We start from the raw sequence: 20876 nt of genomic DNA on the forward strand, positions 1-20876 counted from the left end.
CCGCCCCTTGTTTGACCAGCAGCCGCCAGACTCACTTCCCTGGTTCCCTTCTCTCCCTTCCCATCTGGCAGCTGCAGGTGGGGGTCTTTCTTGAAAGCTGGTCTCATCAAGACACTTCCATGTGCCACAGTCCCTGGGTGGCTTCACGATGGCCGGGAGGGGTGACACCACAGTGGGTCCACAAGGCTGTTTGTTGAGGGGTGGAAAAACCACATCAAATCTTATGTTTATTATTTAATCTACAAAATAAGAGTGAAATTAAGCTCACTGATTTTTCCTATATGCAGAGATAGTAAATAATACATGTGCGAGTATATATACATGTATAAATTAATATGCATGTATTGTGAACTTCAAAGTAGTTTACTGATCTGGAGCATGTTCTGGAAAGCCTGGAGAGTACTGGCCAATGCAGGGTCCACAGCCCCAGTCCACACTCTGCTTGCATTCGAGGCTTTCACAGCCTAGCTCTCGTCTGTGGCCTGGCTGCCTATCAAAGCACTCTGCTCCCCAAATGCATCAAATTTTATCCCAAATAACCTTCTGGCTTTTCTGGTGCTGGCTGTGTTCTCACCCTGAGGTCCTTCCGAGGTGGGAGGCTTTTTCTGGCCCCTCCTGGTAGAAGTGGCCAAGCCCTGCCCCCACGCCTGTTACCATCTGTTTCCATGGGTGTCCCCCAGCCAAACACCCTGAGCTCCTCCAGGGAGTCCCACGTCTTGGTCAGCAGTGCAGTTCCCAGCTTGGGACTCCGTCTGGCACACACTATTCATTGATTGTTTCACTCATTCCACCCATCTTTATTGAGTGCATATGATGTGCCCCACCCTGAGCTAGGCCTGGGGTGCAGCCAGCAGCTTAGTGGAGGAGACAGATGTCAGGCAAATGATTGCCTGATGGGTGTATAATTATAAGGGTGATAAGTGTTTGGAAGAGAAAACACAGTTCTATGACAGTGTAAATCGAGGGGACCCAGCCGACAGTGGGGTGGGTGGAACTGAGAGTAGGCTGGTCAAGGAGGGCCTCCCAGAGGAGGTGGGCTTTCTGGGGAGCCCCGGGGAGCCCTGGGAGTTAGTGGGAGTCTCAGGCAGAGGGAACAGCGGATGACAAGCCCTGACATGGGAAGGAGCTCTGCTAAGAGCTCTGTCTGGGGGAAGGACAAGCAGGGAGGCAGCCAAGGTGGATAGTGGCTGGATCTTAGATGTCCACGTGGTGTACTAAGGATTCGGGTTTTGTCCTAAGATTGAAGAGAAGGTAGGCAGGGCTATGAAGGAAACTTGTGCTTTGAAAACACCACTGGCGCTTCTCTGTGCAGTCTGAAATACTGAAGGTGGGTGTGAAAGCTGGCGTGCCACTTATGGGCCATTGCTGCTGTCTGGGAAGGAGGCTCTGAAGGCGGGACAGAGATGAAAGGAAGTCTGTAGACCCTGGGATTACTGCTGTTTGTCTTATTGTGGGGGTGGTCGGGTGCTGTTCTGACCTGAAAGGGATCGTTCCCCGGGGTGAGGGGTGGAAGTGGGGCAGGAGGCTTCTCTGCCCCTTGGAAACAGCCTTACCTCTTATCTCACATAGGCCCTCAGGACTCTGTGTGTGTGCACTTTTGTTTGTTTCTTCTTGACAAATAAAAATTGTGTATATTTAAGGTATACAACATGATGTTTTGATATAGTATATACACACTATGAAATGATTATCACAATAAGCGAATTAGCGTATCCATCACCTCCCATCGTTACCATGTCTTTCTGTGTGGTGAGAACACTTGGGATCTACTCTCTTAGCAGATTTCAAGTATGTGACACATTGTTATTAACTATAGTGGCCATGCTGTGCATTAGGTTTCCAGAACTCACTTGTTTTATAACTGAAAAGTTGTACCATTTGATCAACACACCCTGTATTCCCCCACCTCCTAGCCTCTGGTAACCACCTTTCTACTCTTTGTTACTCTGAGCTTTATCTTTCTTTTTTTAGTTCCATGTATGAGATCATGAGACATTTGTATTTCTGTGTTTGGCTCATTTCACTTAGTATACTGTCCACTAGTTTTATCCATGTTGTCTCAAATGACAAGATTTCCTTCTTTTTATGGCTGAATAATATTCCATTGTGTATATGTGTATATAGATCACATTTTCTTTCTTTATGAAACTTAAAAATTAAATGTATTGGGATCACATTTTCTTTACCCATTCCTCTGTTGTTGGACACTTAGGTTATCTCGACCATTACGAATGATATTGCAAGGACCATGGGATGCAGATACTGGTTTGGTTTCCTTTGGATATATGCCCAGAAGTGGGATTGCTGTATCATACAACAATTCTATTTTTCATTTTTTAAGGAATCCTCCATACTATATTTTCCATAGTAGCTGCACCAGTTTACATTTCCACCAACAGTAATCTTCTTTACTCACTCCACTAATGCAAATGCTAATCTTTTCTGGAAACATCCTCACAGACACACCCAGCAATAATGTTTTACCAGATTTCTGGGCATCCCTTAGTCCAGTCAAGTTGACACATAAAACTAACCATAATAATAGCTAACATTTATTAGCCTTTGTATCTCCTTCCTGGAATTTGTGTTAAACATTTAATGTAAATCTGTATTAGTCCACTTGGGCTGCTGTAACAAAATGTGATAGACAAGGTAGCTGAAACAACAGACATTTATTTTTCATAGTTCTTGAGTCTGGGACTTCCAAGATCAAGGTACTGGCAGATTTGGTTCCTGGTGAAGTCCCTCTTTCTGGCTTACAGACAGCTGCTTTCTGTGTCCTTACATGGAAGAAACAGAGAGAGAGAGCTCTGATCTCTTCTTTTTGTTATAAGGACATCAATCCCACCACAGGGTCCCCACCCTTATGACCTCATCTAAACCCAATACCTCCCAAAGGCCCCACCTCTAAATACGAACATTTTGAGGGTTAGGGTTTCAACATATGAATTGGTGGGGGGACAGACATAAACGTGCAGTCTATAATAGCATCATCTGTTTTTTATTTAGCATTTATACTTTATTCCTTTTTTTCCCCATGTATCAATTTTTTTTTTTATTTATTGGGGTGACAATTGTTAGTAAAATTACATAGATTTCAGGTGTACAATTCTGTATTACATCATCTATAAATCCCATTGTGTGTTCACCTCCCAGAGTCAGTTCTCCTTCCATCACCATGTATTTGATCCCCCTTACCCTCATCTCCCACCCCCCTCCCCCCTTACCCTCTGGTAACCACTAAACTATTGTCTGTGCCTAGGAGTTCTTGTTTCTCATTTGTTTGTCTTGTTCTTTGGTTGTTTTTGGTTTATATACCACATATCAGTGAAATCATATGGTTCTCTGCATTTTATTCCTTTTTGAGTGATTTAAAAGGCATAAAATTCAAACTCCAAAAAGAAGAAACAAGTATACAGTGAAAACTAAGGACCCCACCCATCCTGGAGGTGATCCCTGTTATCAGTTTCTTACGTTTTTTTCAAGAGATAAAGAATTCTAACTATGTCCCCAGTGAATATAGTCGTAAAAATTCAAAATGAAATAACAGAAAATAGAATTCAGTGAGGCATAAAAAGGTTAATCTATCATGACCAAGTGGGACTTATCCCAGGAATGCTAGGTTGGTTTAACATTTGAATGTTAATTAATACAATTAATCAAAATAACAGAATAAAGGAGAAAAACTGTATGATCATCTCAATAGATGTAGAGAAATCATTTCATAAAATTCAGTGCCCGTTCATGATTAACAAAAAAAATCTCTCAGCAAACAAGGTATAGAAGGGACTGTCCTCCATCTAATAAATAGTATCTACAATAAAACGTACAACTAACTTCATACTTAATTGATGAAATATTGTACACATTCCCCCTTAGTATGGGAACAAGAAAAGGATCACCATTATCACTTCTATTCAACATTATACTATAGGCAATAACACAAGGAGAAGAAATAAAAGGCATACAGCTCAGAAACAAAGATATAAAGAACTCTTTATCCACAGATGACATTATTATGTACATAGAAAAATCAAAGGAAAAGGCAGATATAGGACTTGAACTAATAAATGAACTTATCAAGGTCACTGGGTACAAGTGTTTCCCACTCCTCTCAATTCATATGTTGAAATCTTAACCCCCAAGGTGATTAGGTCATGAGGGGGGAGCCCTCATGAATGGGATTAGTGTTCTTATAAAAGAGGCCCCAGAAAGCTCCCTCGCCCCTTCCCACATGTGAAGACACAGCAGGAAGATGGTTGTCTATGAACCAGGAGGTGGATCCTCACTAAATACAGAATCTGCCAGTGCCTGGATCTTGGGCTTCCCAGCTTCCAGAACCATGAAAAATTAATTTCTGTTACCCTGTTTCCCCGACAATAAGACCTAATCGGACACTCAGTTCTAATGCATCTTTTGGAGCCAAAATTAATATAAGACTCGGTATTATATTATGTTATGTTATATTATATTATATTATTATGTCGTATAAGACCCAGTCTTATATTATAGTAAAACAAGACTGGGTCTTATATTAATTTTTGCTCCAAAAGATGCATTAGAGCTGATGGTCCTGCTAGGTTCTATTTTTGGGAAAACACGGTATCTATGAGCCACCCAGTCTATGGTATTCTGTTGTAGCAGCCTGGACGGACAAAGACACAGGTTAATATACAAATAAATGAATAACTATTTACTAGCAGAAGCAAGTGGAAAGTGAAATGTAAAAAACCTTCAGGTACAGGAAAAAAAAATAAAACCAAATCATTAATACTGTTATGGGGTGAATGTTTGTATCCCCCAAATTCATATGTTGAAACCCTAACCCCCAATGTGACTGTATTTGAAGATGGGGTCCCTAAGGAAATAATTAAGGTTAAATGAAGTTACAAAGGTGGGGGGCCCTGATCCAATAGGATTAGTGTCCTTATAAGAAGACACACCAGAGCGCATGTTCTCTCTCTCTCTCTCTGTCTCCCTACAGACACACACACACACACACACACACACACGCACACACACACGCACACACACACACACACGCACGACCACATGAGGACACAGTGAGAAAGGGTCTGTCTGCTAGCCAGGAAGAGTCCTCACCAGAAACTGAATTGGCTGGAATCTTGATCTTGAACTTCCCAGCCTTCAGAACTGTGAGAAAATAAATTTCTGTTGTTTAAGCCATCCAGTCTATGATATTTTGTAATGGCAGTCTGAGCAGATGAAGACAAATATTTAGGAGTGAATTTAACAAAAGATATGCACCCTGCTGAGAAAAATGAAAGATCTAAGTAAATGGAAAGTTCTGCCATATTCATGGATAGGAAGACTCAATATTATTAAGATGTCAGTTCTCTAGAAATTGATCTATAGATTTCATGTGATCTTTATCAAAATCACAGTGGGTTTTTTTATTTTTTGCAGAAATTGATAAGTCAATTTAAAAATCTGTGGGAATGTAAAGGACCGAGAAACCTAAGACAATCTTGAAGGAGAATAAAGTTGGAAGATTTACATTACCACCAGATTTTAAAACTTACTATAAAATTACATTTATTAAGACAGTGTGGTTTTGGTGCAAGGATAGAAAAATAGATCAATGGAACAGAACAGAGTCCAGAAACAGATACACATTTAAACAATCATTTGGTTGTCAACAAGGCGCTAAAATACTTCAGTGGGGGAAAAGAAGGTCTTTTTTTTTGACCTTCTTGATACTGGAGCAAGTGGATAGCCAAATGAACAACAATGAACCTTGACTTCTACCCAACAAATAATAAAATTTTAAAAATTTGTAAATTGGGCTTCATCAAAATTAAAAACTAATTATCATAAATACACCTTTCTTTTTTTTTTAATTTATTTTTAATTTATTGGGGTGACAATTGTTAGTATAATTACATAGATTTCAGGTGTGCAATTCTGTATCACATCATCCATAAGTCACACTGTGTGTTCACCACCCAGAGTCAGCTCCCCTTCCATCACCATACATTTGATCCCCCTCACCCTCATCCCCCCCCCAACCCCCTTACGCTCTGGTAACCACCAAATTACGTTCCCCAGATTAATTTTCAAACCCCGTGGCCATCCTGTGGTCACCGACTGCCCTCCAATCCCTTCACCCTCCCCCCCACCCCCCACCCCTCCCGCCCATCTAGCAACCCTCAGTTTTTCCTCAATAAATACACCTTTAAGAAAATGAAAAGGCAAGCCACAGATTGGGAGGAAACATTTGCAATACATATATGTGACAAAGGTCTCCTATAAAGATATATATTGGGGCGGACGGATGGCTCAGTTGGTTAGAGCGCGAGCTCTGGGCAACGGGGCTGCTGGTTCGATTCCCACATGGGCCAGAGAGCTGTGCCCTCCACAACTAGAATGAAATCAATGAGCTGCTGTTCAGCTCCCGGATGCTCAGATATCTCAGTTGGTTGGAGCACCAGCTCTCAACCACCAGGTTGCCAGTTCAATTCTTCGAGTCCCGCAAGGGATGGTGGGCTGTGCCCCCTGCAACTAGCAATGGCAACTGGACCTGGAGCTGAGCTGCGCCCTCCACAACTAAGACTGAAAGGACAACAACTTGACTTGGTGGAAGTGCACACTGTTCCTCAATAAAGTCCTGTTCCCCTTCTCCAATAAAATCTTTTAAAAACAAGTAAAATCCCATAAAATATATGACGTATGGTTGTACCAAATAAAATCCAAATCCCATGGTAAAAAAAAAAAAGAATATATATGTTTTACAAATCAATAAGGAAAAGACACAAAACCCAATGTGAAAGTGGGCAAAAGTCTTGAACAGGCACTTCACAAAAAAGATATTCAAGTGACAAACATAAAAAGAGGTTACTTTATTTAGTCAACAGGAATTGCAAATTAAAATCATAACGAGAGTACTGCATACACGCTGGAATGACTAAAATGAAAATGACTGAAAGTATCAAACCTTGGAAAGGTCATAGAACAACTGGAACTCATACACTGCTGCTAGGTGTGTGAATGGGTTCGTCCAAACAGGTCATGGAAACCTGTTTGTAGCATCTACTAAAGTTAACGTGTGTCCCATCAATTCTATTCCTAGGTACATACACTCTAGAGAAATGGAAACATCTGTTTACAAAGACTTATATGAGCATCCTCATAGCGTCTTTTTTTCCATCATAGCCCAAGACTGGAAACAACCCAAATGTCCATCAACAGGAGAATGGTATAGTTATATAATGGAATATTATGTAGCAATAAAAAGGAACGAAATAGTTCTATACTTAACATGGATGAACCTCACAGACATAATGCATGAGTGAAACAAAGCAAACACAAATGATTGCATGCTGTAAGAGTTCATTTGTATGAAATTTTAGAACAGGCAAAAAAACTAATCTCTGGTGAGAGAAGTCAGAAGAGTGGTTATGTGTAGGGGCCGGGTCATCAGTATGGAGGGGGCACAAGGGGACTTTTGAGGGATGGGAGTGTTGGTGTACCCATAGGTATAAGTTCATTGAGCTAAACATCAGATTTACCTATTTTACTGTATGTAAATTATATTTTAATCACAGAAGAAAACAATTCCATCATAGTGTGAGGAGTGAACTCAGTACTATTCCCTCCATAGAACTTGTCACCGTATGTGGTCACAGTCACGTGTGATATGTGACTCGTAGTGCCGCGAGCTCTGACGGAGTGTGCCTGCCTTCTTCATTCTTGTATCCCAAGCACCTGGCACACAGCAGGCTCTTGGTATGTATCTGCTGAGCGCACGGAGGAGTGTGGGTTAAAACCAAGCTCTGTATCATGTGTTGTGGGAGGGCTGAGAAGAGAGCCTGTGAACTCTGGCCAGGAGGAGGAGGGGACATTTGAATCACACCCTCAAAGCTCTTGGGGATTTTTCTCAGGCAGAGTAAAGGAGAAGGGCAGGTAGGCAGCCTTCACATGCAAAGGCCCAGGGACAGGAAGAACAGCTTGTATACTGGAAGTTGGAGCCTTGGCTGGTGGTGGCAAGGTAGGTAAGGTCTTATTTACTGGCCTCGAAAGTTTGGAAGGTTTTGAGAGGACAGTCATAAAAACTGGGTCTGCATTTTGGAAAGACCACTGGGTTTTCGGACTGGACCCTAGCGGAAGGGCTGAGAGTTCTTCATGGACGCAGGAGGGTAACCTCTTCAGGTTCTTGCCCAGACTGGGGGACAAGGCACCAACACTGAGCCGGCGGTTGGCCTTCAGGTGAGACTGGAGGGGGCAGACACGGTGAGCCCTAGCCCTCTGGGCTGATGAAGCAGTGCCACCTACTGGTGTGCCCTGCTCTAGGACTTCACAGGCCATCTGGTTCCTTCTGGTCCCAGACTGGGACAGGCCGGTCCGTGGCCTCAGAATGAGGGGCAGAAAGACTTTCTCTGGGGGACGAGCTCTCCCTCTGGTTCAGGGGCTCAAGGTTGGTACCTTGTGCAGCTGTAGGGAGGAAAAATGTTCCCCCGTACTGAATGGACGCAAACTAATATTACTAGGCTCTGCCAGTTCTGCCTGCATTTGGACCTCGTTTCCACCACCTTCTAGCAGTGTGATCTTGAGAAAGTTACTTAACCTCTCTGTGCCTCAGTTTTCTCATCTATAAGTTAGGAATAGTAATAGTGTCCACCTGTTAGGGTTGTTATGAGTCAGCAAATATAAAACACTCAGAACAGTGCCTGGTACATGGTGAACATTCAATCAAAACTCTTATATCCATCCATATTACTACTATCTTTAATCACCATCATCGTTCAAGGCATGGACTGGAGAATGCCTGGCGCATTTGGAGAACTCGTGGGCTGGAGGCTGAGGGGTGGCCTGTGGCACAGGGGGCTGTGTGAGCTGGAGAAGGACCTGCACAGGTGGCTAAGCAGCTCGGACTCTCCTAATCACCGTGGGGATATTAAAGGGTGCAGCCCAAGAGGCACGAGCTCAGATCTACGTTTTGTAAACCTAGCACCTGTGTGTCTCTTTCTGCGTCCAGTGCCTTGCACACATGCCCTTCCAGCGAGCCTCATACTCCACATCCTGGTCTCCATCGTGCAGACCAGGCGACAGGCTCAGAGGGACTAAGAAATGTGTGCAAATCCAAGTGGTGAACTAAGGACAGAGCCCAAAGCCCAGGGCTTGTGCCCTGCCGCCTAGGGCTCCGTCTACCCCGTGGTGCTGAGGTTATGGGGGGACCCGTTCATGGAATCACATTCACTTGGCAGGACATGAGCAGCAAGCTACTTGACCCCTTTGTGCCCTGCATGTCAGCCCTGCGTGTATTCTGAAGCTTTGCAGGTTCTCTCAGCTGGAGCAACAATCTTACTCCAGGAATGAATTTTAGAATCGATATCTTTTTTTTTGTTTTTGTTTTTGTTGTTTTTTTCCAGTTTTATTGAGAAATAATTGATGTATGTCACTGTATAAGTTTAAGATGTACAGCATGATGGTTTGATTTATATACATCGTGAAATGATGACCACAATAAAAATGGAATTTTTAAACTAAATTAAAGCTTCTCCCTTCTCCCAGCTCGGCCCGTTTCAGGCTGGGAGACCTGCATCAGCCTGAAAGGAAGGAGGTGTGAGGGTTGAGCCTGTGAATGAGAACATGTGAGTGTTGAGTGTGTATGTGTGTGAAAGCACGTGAGTATGTGTATGCATGTGACTGGATGTGTGACTGTGTGAATGAATCTGTGTTATGAGTGTGAAAGCGTGTGTTGTTTGTTATGCAGTTCAGTCTGTTTGTACTCCTTGGACGCAGGCTCACCAACCCACCTATGTCCCACCAGGCCACCTGCTGTAAGGAGTGGTGATCACAACGCTCTGCCACACCCAACCCCCAGGGCCTACACCAGCTGCTTCCTGTGGGGGGATCTGAGAGTCCAAAGACCTGGATTTGCGCTCCAGGGCTCAGCTGTGGGCACCTCTGTATGTAGACTTCTGGCCCCTCGCTTGAAGGTTCCTGCCCCTGGCTGCACACAGCCACACCCCTCTTAGATATCCAGACGGAAGCCGATTTGTTGGAATGTGTACGAAACATGAGTGAGAGGATTTTTTTTTAAGAGAAATTAGTGTAACAGGATTGTTCAGATTCAGTGCAGTATTTCTGAAATTCAGGACATGACTTGTGTGTTTTCCTGTCAACAGTGCGTCTCAAAACAGCGTGCCTGCTGCTACCAGTTAATTAATAATTTTTCCATTTACCGATGAAGTTGCTTGGTGTCAGCAGATTCAGATTTTGTGAAGTCACGTAGTTTTGCATTCGAGAAGAAGTTGTGCCAACTTGATTAAGCAGCAAAATTATAATGAGTCATGTTAATAAGAAGCAAATAATAAGGCTGAATTTGCCCTCCTTGTGAAATTGGGTCATACGTGTTATAGTCACTGTTCTTGGAGTTTCACAAAATTCCAAGATACATTTGATACAAAATAAGCATCAAACTTATTTTTAAGAAAAAATTGAAAACTGTAGGACTATGAAATCTGACCATGGAATCCATAGCATTTTGCAGAACATTTTATTGCTGTAAGGGTCACAACTGCTGGATTGTAAGTTGTCACTGAAGTCTCTCTCATCCATTAGGCTGTGATTTTCTTGAGGGCGGGGACAGTTTTATCAGTCTGCGACCACAGTACGGCATGTAGTTGGTGCTTAATAAGTGTTCATTGGATGAATCAACAAGAAGAAATAACAATTGGGGAAAAGATTGGAATTCAGTCATTTGTGGGTAGTTGGAAGTTGTGCAGGTTATTTTTCTTTTCCATATTCATTATTGGGCTGTCATAACAAAGCATCATAGACTGCGGGCTTCAACAATAGACATTTATTTTCTCAGGCATGTCTTCTGCTGTGTCCCCACATGGCCTTTCCTCAGTGTGTGAGAGTGACTCTCTTTTTTTCCTTTTCTTATAAAGCCACCAGTCCTACTGGATTAGGGTCCCACCCTTACAACCTCATTTCACCTTAAATATCTCCTAAAGGCCCTATGTCCAAATATAGTCACTTTGGGGGCTTATGGCTTCAACAAATGAATCCCGGGGGACACACTTCAGACCATAGCATCAGTGTGCAGGACGTTTCCTCATCACAGGTGTTCACCCTTGGAGACTTTCAGGAAGACAGAGCTGGAAGGAACTCGAGAACACATTTGGCATAGAGAGGGGTGGTCACTTGCCCAGGGCCACACAGCCAGTGGCACAGAGCTGGGGCGGCTCCCAGAGCCCTGGGCTGGGCCAGCTCTGCAGGGGTGGGGTCTGGGGGTGGGCAGTTGGGTGCTCACACTGTCCTGACGCTGACCTTGTGTTAGTTACAGGACTCTGATCAGACCCACATACAGAGTGTCCTACCGAACGGTGACGGCGCTGGAGTGGAGGTGCTGCCCTGGCTTTACCGGGAGCAACTGTGATGAGGGTGAGTCCACTGGGGCACAAAGGGCAGGGGACGGGACACTGGCCGGGCTGGGCTTCAGAGTCCTGGGGGCTTCTTCCCCTGCCCTTCTCCTGTGAGCATGTCTTTGTTCCTCCACATTTCTTCCTTCCTTTTCCCAAGCACCTCAGAACCAAGTGCTCTGGACTGGCCAAACTGGGGGGAGCCTGCCACCCTGCCCGTGGCACTGAGATGGGGCCCTTATGTGCATAGTTTGGGTAGGTGATGGAGGAGACCCATGTGCCCTGGCCTGGGGGAAAGGATTTGCCTTACAGCCTATTGCTTCCTCTCTGGCTCTGACTTACCCAGAAATTGGGGCAGGCAGAGCAGGAAGTTTGGGCTCTGAGCAAATGCAGATGGGGGTCCACCAGCCTTGGAGCCATGTCTGTTGTAGAATGAGGCAGATAAACCTGGCGGGCGGCAGCAGAAGGAAGGTCTCTCCCGGCTGCCCCTGCCCTTCTGCCCGGCTGGTGCCCAGTGGGAGGACAGGACAACGGGGCCTGGAGCCGAGCCTTCCTTCCAATGCCTGGGCTGGCCTCAGCTTGGCTCTGGAGCCTGATGGAGCCAGACAGCTGCACTCAGATGGAAGTCAGAGATGGCCAACGGCAAATCTGTGCCGTGCTCGTAGGCTGGGAAAGCAGGGCCTGCCTAACGAACAGGTTTGCAGCCCACCTTGTTCCCGGTGGGAACACCATGGCCTCAGGGGTCAGTTTTATTGGAAACAGTAGTTCTCATCAACCTTGACTTTCTAACAGAATTATTCTCTCTCATCTTTTTCATTACCTAACTTACTGATTTTGTTATATATATGCTTTTATAATATAAGCAAGGTGATAATACAGTTATAGTAAGTTATAATATAAGTTAGATATGTGCTTTTATTATAAACTGCCTAATAACATAACAACAGAACTAGCAGTAATAGCGATGATGATGGTGCTTCCATGGGCCTGTGGCCCAAAGCTGAGCTGAAGGAAGGGGTTGGGATGTGAAAGGGTCCTGATTTGCGAGCTGCCTGATCCTGGGAGTGGAGGGTGGGTAGCCTTCGGGGCACAGGACAGCCCCGGGCCTTTCCTTGGGGAGGAGCAGTGGGGAGCTCAAGGGTGAGGGGTGAGGGAAGGCTGGGTCCCTCCAGGTGGAGGCGTGGGTGGCAGGACCCGTACTTTACGTGTTGAATGAACACAACTCACACCAGTTCCCTCGCTGAGGTATGAAGTCCTCAGAGCACCTGTCAGTGCATGGCTGTGGGGAGAGATATCTGGTCCCTCTAACAGAACAGAGTAGACCTGTTCTCTAGATTCCGCAAGAGGCTGGAGAGGCAAGGGTTTGGAGAGAAGTGATTGATTTACCCTTAAGTAGCTGACTGGGCGATTTTCAACCATCACTGAAATGAGCACCGTCGGGCTCCGCCCAGTGGAGTACTGGTTTACCGTCATGGCATCACTTTTGTAAGCCCTCCTACAGCATTAGGAAGGCTTCCAGGCCCTTCTCTCAGCTCCCAGAGCCTCCAGGCTCCCCCTGGCCACCTGCCCCCCACAATTGCCTGAGGTGACTATAATCGTGTGTCTGCCTCTTGCCACCCTGTGGGACTGTCTGGTTCTTCTAAGGGTTACTGGTCCCGGCCCAAATGGGGCCCCTTCCTCTGTCTCCTGGAAACCACTGCAGCACTAGAGCATATATGTTTTTCATCTCTCTTCATAATCTCTTTATTAGAGAAATGAACGAACTACTAAATGAAGTATAAGTCTAAAAATGTTTAAGTCATAATTCTCACACAAGTCAATAGTGAGCATGTGTTTTATTGAACTCATTTGATGAGGGAACCAACAGAATGGCAGAGCTGATTCAAAAGAGGATTACAGAAACTGGTATATATGCTGATTGGGGTGCCCCAAGACCACCTTCAGGTCTGATAATTCACTAGAAGGGCTCACAGAACTCATGAATATGTTTATGGTTTATTACAGTGAAAGGAGACAGATTAAAATCAGACCAGGAAAGAGATGCAGGGGGCAGAGTCCACGAGGGGTCCACACTCAGAGCGTTCAGTTGTCCCCCGCCCTCCCCCCAGCGTTAGCCTCTCCCAGCAATGACTTGTGACAACGTGCTTGGGGTATTGCCAACCAGGGAAGTTCCCTGAGCCAGAATTGTCAATGGCCCGCAGTCACGTATATGAGGTCAGACAATGAAGTTCACGAACTCATCATAGAAAAAGTGCTACCTACCTCATTGTTGAATATCTCTATGGTCACATTCAAAGTACTCCCCTTGGGAAGCTATGCACCGACACCAGCACCTTGTCCACCCTTCAAAGCAATTTTGGAACTCTTTTTCTGGAATGGCCGTCAGAGCTGTCGTCGTATTACCCTTGATGTCCTGAATGTCATCCAAATGTCTTCCTTTCAATATTTCCTTTATCTTCGGGTAAAAAAAGAAGTCATTGGGGGCCAGATCAGGTGAGTAGGGAGGGTGTTCCAATACAGTTACTTGTTTCCTGGCTAAAAACTCCCTCACAGACAGTGCTGTGTGAGCTGGTGCATTGTCGTGATGCAAGAGCCATGAATTGTTGGAGATAAGTTCAAGTCGTCTAACTTTTTCATGCAGCCTTTTCAGCACTTCCAAATAGTCACTTTGGCTAACTGTTTGTACAGTTAGAAAATGCATAATGAATAATCCCTCTGATATCAAGAAAAGGTTAGCAACATCGATGCAACAAGTTCACGAACTTAATTGTCAGACCTCGAACACTTGGTGACTGCCTACATGGCTGAGGGGTTCCTCGCCCTTTTGGAGGTTGAGCTGGCACTGCGTGGCCCAGCGATGTCCTAAATATCACATTGTTAGCATAGACTGGCATGTCCCAAGTTTCCCAGGTCAACAAAGCCACTTTCATCAGCAGGCCCTTCCAAGGGTTTAGGGATCACCTCCCAGAAGCCATGTGCAAAGGCCAGACCTCTCTCTGGGTAAGTTCAATCCATCACTGATATATCCATTACATTTTCTAATCCATTATATTTTATATTTATATTATATATCATTATGTCTATAAATTATATATGTATATTATATATAATGTTAATATATATACAAACACAAATATATATATAATGTGAAGTATATTATATATATATATGAAATAATATCACTATAGGACAATAAAAAACAAAACCTTTGGGCTATCCTCTCTACTGAGCAGAAATCACTTGCACCTTACCAGTTTTGTACAAGTTACCGTCCAATGTTGCAGAACCTGGGCTGTAATTCGTAATATGTGGTAAATAAACAAAGTGACATTCTCCCAGGGAGTCAGTGGCACTTAGGCTCATTAGAGAGCGCGCTAGCATGACATGAAAAGGTGAGGCCATCTCCTTTTTGCCCTATTTCCATGTTTTGGGTAAGCCTTCTTGCAGATGAGTGGATGAAGCCCAGAGGGCATGTCCAGCGAAGGGCGAAGGGCGAAGGATGAGTTGTGCCTCCTTCAGAAAGCCTCAAGGTCACGTGGCTCCTTACTAGCTGTGAGCACGAGGGTTCCTGAGCGGGTGAGGATTCCTGGGAGTGTGAGGACCTGAGCTGAGTTTGGGACTGGCTCCTGAAAGCCTTTGTAAAGATTCTACATTCCTGAAAACGAAACAATAAAGACAAAAGGTGAAATCAAGGCAGTGCCTGTGACCTGAAGCACATTCCTAAGATGGCTGTGCAGGATCCTGGGCCATTTATTCCCACTCAGTCCCATTGTTGCCTCTCAGAGGTGTGTTTTGCTTTGGGTCAGATGAGATTTTCCAGGAGAAGCATCTTTTTTCTTTGACTGTGTCTGGTCTTCCTTCCAAGTGCTCAGGCCTCTGGTCTTATGACTCAGGACTCGTGATTGCCTAGGGGTAGGAGGCTCCCACCGCCCAGGTGGCCTCTTTCTGGGCCTGCACCCTCCTTTCTGTGTCTCCCCAGGTCCTTCTTCCTACTAGCCTCTTTTCTTTCCTCCCCGGATACCCCAGGAGTGCAGGCTAAAGGCTTGGGGATACTATCCTTCATAGATATGTCTATATATAGTTGACCCTAATTATTTGTACATTCTGTATCTGTGAATTGGCCTACTTGCTGAAGTTTACTTGTAACCCCCCAAATCAATAAATACTTGCGGCACTTTCGTGGTCTTTCACAGATATGCATAGAGTGGTAAACTATTTGAGTCACCCAACTCTCATTCTCCCAACTGAGGTCGCAACGGCTCTGCCTTCTTGTTTCAACTCTTACACTGCAAACAAGTGTCCTTTTCAAGATCTGTTTAATGCCATGTATTCCACATTTTTATGCTTTTTTGGGTGATCCCATTGTTTAAAATGTTCCCAAGCGTAGGGAACATATATAGTTGTTCCTAAGTGCAAAACGGCTATGATGTGCCTTTTGGAGAAAATACATGTGTTATATGAGATTTGTTCAGGTATTGGCACTGTTGGCTGTGAGTTCAATGTTAATGAATGAACCGTATATATTTAATAAGGCATTTTTAAATAGAAGTACACATAAAACAAGGTCACATATTGATCCGTTGATGAAAATATTGTGACCGGACGCTTGGAGGTAAGAGCCTAACCCTGTACTTCCCTTAGGAGCAATGGTTCAGTATTTGCTAATTCAGAGTTCCTGGTGTCTTTATAGAACATAACGACCATGAATAATGAAAATTAACTGTATCTATGAATCTTTATCTATAAGTATATTTACATATCTAGAAATATATATTTTTTCTTATTAAAAAAGCAAGTACATGTGTAGAAAAGGGAAAACATCCTCTTAAGATAACCTCAAGTTTCACTTCGGTGAAATGCCTCCAGCCCGTTTTCTGTGCTTACACGTCAGTTGTAATGTACATGTTGTTTGATAACTTTCTTTTTCAAAAAAGTTGTCATGAACATCTCTCCTCGTCAATACACAGCTTTCTATAGTATCATTTTTAGTGGCTGCGGAATTTGGTTACACACTTTATTAACTACACTGCTATTACAAGATATTTAAGTTGCTTCCAATATTAAATTATCAATAACATTGTTGTAAACATCTTCTTTTTAACTGAGGTAAAATTAACACACACTGAAATGCACTAATCTTGCATGTACAATTTGATGAGTTTGATAAATGCATAAACATTTCCATCATCTCCCAGATATTTCCCACCCCTAAGCAACCACTGTTCTAGTTTCTATCATCACAGATCAGTTTTACCTATTCTTGGACTTCATATAAATGGAATCATATAATATAATTCCCTTTTGTGTATAGTTTCTTTCACTTAAAATAATTTTTGAGATGTGTTCATGCTGTTACATGTGTATCAGTAGTTTATTCATTAATGTTACTGGGTATTATACCATTAACAACCACAATTTTATTCATTCATTCTCCTGTGGATTGATATTTGGGATGTTTCTAGTTTTCGGCTTTATGAAGAAAGCTTCTGTGAACATTCTTGTTTATGTCTTTCTGTGGACATATGTTTTTATTTCCCTCGGGTAAATCCCTAAGAGTGGAATTGCTAGGTTGTGGTATATGTTTACTTTTATAAAAAAGAGCCAAACTCTTTTCCAAAGTGGTTTTACCATTTTACACTTCTACCGGGAAAGTATGTTCCAATTGCTCCAAATCCTTGCCAACATTTGGTGTTGTCAGTCTTTTTTATTTTAGCCATTGCAGTGGTGTGAAATGCTCTCTCACTGTGATTTGAATTTTCATTTCCCTGCTGACTAATGATGTTGAGCATCTATTTGTACGCCTACCTGATATACTTACCAGCCATTCTTATACCATTTATTTTTGTGTGTGAAGTGTCTAAGACTTTTACCCATTTTAAATTGAGTTGTTTAATTTTATAAGAAATAGCCAAACTTTTTTCCAAAGAGGTTTTAACAGTTTACATTCTCACAAAGTATGTTCCAAATGTTGTTCCATATTCTTGCCGACATTTGGTGGTATTAGTCTTTTTACTTTTAGCTATTCTAGTGGGAATGAAATGGAATGTAATTGTAGTTTCTTCTTTTTTAAGACTGTTTTGACCACCCTAGTTCCTTTGCATTTTCATAAAAATCTTACAATCAAATTATTAATGTCTACAAAAAGCTGTCTGTTGGGGTTGGGATTAGGATTGTGATAAATTTATAGTCCAATTTTGGACGATTGGATATCTTAATAATGAGTCTGCTGATTCCTGAACATGGTATAGCTTTCCATTTATCTAGGCTTTTTAAAATTTTTCTCAGCCATGTTTTGTAGTTTTCAGAGTAGAGAGCATGCTTGTCTTTTATTAAATTTATTTCTAAATATTTTGTATTTTTGGTTCTTTTTAAAATGTGGAAATGCTTTTAAAATTTTCATTTTCTAATTTTTTTGCTGCTAGTATATAGAAATATATTTGATTTTAAAATATTTACATTGTATACAAAAACTGTGATAAATTTATTTATTAGTTCTAATAGCTTATTTATTGATTCCTTTGTATTTTCTACCAAAACTATCATGTCCTCTGTGAATAAAGACATTTTTGCTTCTTCCTTTCAAATCTTTATGACTTTTATTTCTTCTTATTGCCTTATTGGGCTGGCTAGAACTTCTAGTAAAATGTTTAATAGAAGTGGTGAGAACAGACATATTTGCCCTGTTTCTGGTCATAGTGGGGAAGTTCTCAATATTTTATTATTAAGTATGTTGTTAGTAGTAGATATTTCACATATGCTATTTATCAGATGAAGATAATCACTTCTATTCTTAGTTTGTTGAGAGTATAGGTACTGAATCTTGTCAAATGTTTTTTTCTGCATCTATATTAAGGTGATCATATATTTTTATTCTTTATTTGTTAATGAGACAAATATCATTGATTTAGAATACTAAACCAACCTTTTGTTCCTGGGAATAACATTATTATTACTGAGATAAACCTCATTTGGATGTATTATTCTTTTTTATATTTCCATATTTGATATTTATCTGTAATTTTCTTATAATGTCTGTTAGTTTTTAGTTATGAGGGTTATGCTGTTCTCATAAAAAGAATTAGGAAAATTTCCCTCCTCCTCTATTTTCTGAAAGCACTTTCTTTTTTTTTGTAAAGTTCATATTACTTTTTCCTTCAATGTTTAATAGAATTCATAGTGAAACCATCTGGACCTGTAGTTTTCTTTGTGGGAAAATTTTTGATAGCATATTCATTGTTATCAAATGAATTTGATAGCATAGGTTTTATAGATATGGGGCTATACATAGATACAGCGCTATACATGTTCTCTAAATTTTTAATAATTACTTATGCATTTTACAATTTAAATTTATTGAGGTGTAATTTACATACAACTTATTACATATACATTATTTATGCACAACAGAAGTGTACAGTTCAATAAGTTTTGACCCCATGAATATTTTTCTACACAATTCTCGACTTTCTGGTTGGTATTCTGTCCACCAAATTTGCTTTAGCCTCCCTGACCTCTGGTTTCTTTCTCTTCAATTCAGAGAAATTGCCATGTTCTACTTAGTCACCTCTCCATGTGCTCTGGTCCAGAAGGTACCTCTAGGAATCACCTTGTTTGTTTCTCTTCTCTCAGGAATCATTGTGCCACGTTCAATGTTTGTGAACATCTGTTTCATAAATTTTGTCCAATTGTTGAATTGTTTATGGTGGGAGGGCAAGTTAGTATGAATTAGTATGACTGGAAGCAGAAATTGCATATTTTCCTTTGTTGCAATTTAGTTATACTTCTCTGTATCATTTCTCAGTTGTTCTTCTGAGGATTACAGTCTGCTACCTTAACTTATTGTATTAAACGGAGTAAATATGGGGCTATTACATGCAAATTGGAAGAAACTATTAATTGTACAATTCCATTTATCCACCCCCACTATCTTTTGTGCTACTATTGTCATACGTTTTAAATCTAAATATGATATAAAATTCACAATTCAATATTACAATTTTTGCACTAACCAGTCAGATAATCTTTTTTAAAAAATTTTTTATAGGGGAATATTGGGGAACAGTGTGTTTCTTCAGGGCCCATCAGCTCCATGTCATTGTCCTTCAATCTAGTTGTGGAGGACGCAGCTCAGCTCCAAGTCCAGTTGCCGTTTTCAATCTTTAGTTGCAGGGGGCGCAGCCCACCATCCCATGAGAGCACCCACCATCCCACGCGTGTGCCCATCATCCCATTCAGGAATTGAACCGGCAACCTTGTTGTTGAGAGCTCACACTTTAACCAACTGAGCCATCCGGCTGCCCCTCTGGCAGCTCAGTGGCAGCTCATTGTCTTCAATCTAGTTGTGGAGGGCGAAGCTCACTGCTCCACGTGGGAATCGAACCGGCAACCCTGTTGTTCAGAGCTCGCTCTCCAACCACCTGAGCCATCCGGCCTCCCCCCAGATAATCTTTTTAAAAAGTGGAAGGAGGAAAAAAAATAGCCTTGTATTTATCCCATAGTTAGCATTTCCAGTGATCTTTAATCTCTTCCTGGAGCTCCGAGCCTCCATCTGGTATCCTTTATCCTCAACCCCAAGAAGTTATTTCAACATTTCTTGTAGTGCAGATCTGCATGCAATGAATTCTCTCAACTAAAACAAAAGTTATTTTAGTCTTTATTTTGCCTTAATTTTAGTTAATTAATTAATTAAATTGTGGTAAAATACACATACATAAAATTGATTATTTTAACCATTTTAAAGTGTATAATTCAGTGGTATTAAATACATTCACAGTGTTTTGCAGTCATCACCACTATCTAGTTCCAGGACTTTTTTTTATCACCCCAGAGGGAAACCCTATACCCATTAAATAGTCGTTCCTCATTCTCCTTTCCCTTAGCCCTTGGCAACCACAAATCTGCTTTCTGTCTCTGTTGATTTGCCTATTCTGGATATTTCATATAAATAGAACCATACATTTTATGTCTGGCTTCTTTTACTTAGCATAATGTTTTAAAGCTTCATCCAAGTTGTGGCATATATCTGAATAATGAATAAAATTCCATTATATGGATATACCACATTTTGTTTTTTCATTCATCCATTGATGGACATTTGGGGTGTTTCCACCTTTGGCTATTGTGAATAGTGCTGCTATGAGCATTCACATATAAGTTTTTGTTTGAACACCTGTTTTCGATTCTTTTTTGATATGTACTTAGGATAGGATCTCTGCATCATATGGTAATTCTTTGTTTGACTTGCTGAGGAACTGAAAAACTGTTTTCATAGTGGCTGCACCATTTTTGCATTCCCACCAGCAAGGTACAAGGGCTCCATTTTCTCCCATCATCATCTCCGATACTTCATTTTCCATTGTTTTCAATAATATTTTCATTGAGTTCATAATTCTGGATTGATGATTTTTTTTCTTTCAGTGCTTTATACAGATTGGTTGGTCCATTGTCTTTTGGCATTTATTGTTTCTGGTGAAAAGTCTGCTGTAC

General features: G+C 41.9%; 1 protein-coding gene across 2 annotated transcripts in view; it reads left to right on the plus strand.

Moving 5' to 3' along the window:
- The window catches only part of COL26A1 (collagen type XXVI alpha 1 chain), a 191954-nt gene that overhangs the window by 72648 nt on the left and 98430 nt on the right, over positions 1-20876 (plus strand). Inside the window, exon 3 of one of the 2 annotated variants that reach the window (XM_033109809.1) lies at positions 11309-11412. In XM_033109809.1, the coding sequence (XP_032965700.1) occupies positions 11309-11412 (104 nt within the window). The remainder of the gene's footprint in view (positions 1-11308; positions 11413-20876) is intronic. The other variant, XM_033109810.1, reaches the window with a different exon arrangement.

The sequence above is a fragment of the Rhinolophus ferrumequinum genome, chromosome 7, assembly GCF_004115265.2.
Source record: "Rhinolophus ferrumequinum isolate MPI-CBG mRhiFer1 chromosome 7, mRhiFer1_v1.p, whole genome shotgun sequence".
NCBI lineage: Eukaryota > Metazoa > Chordata > Mammalia > Chiroptera > Rhinolophidae > Rhinolophus > Rhinolophus ferrumequinum.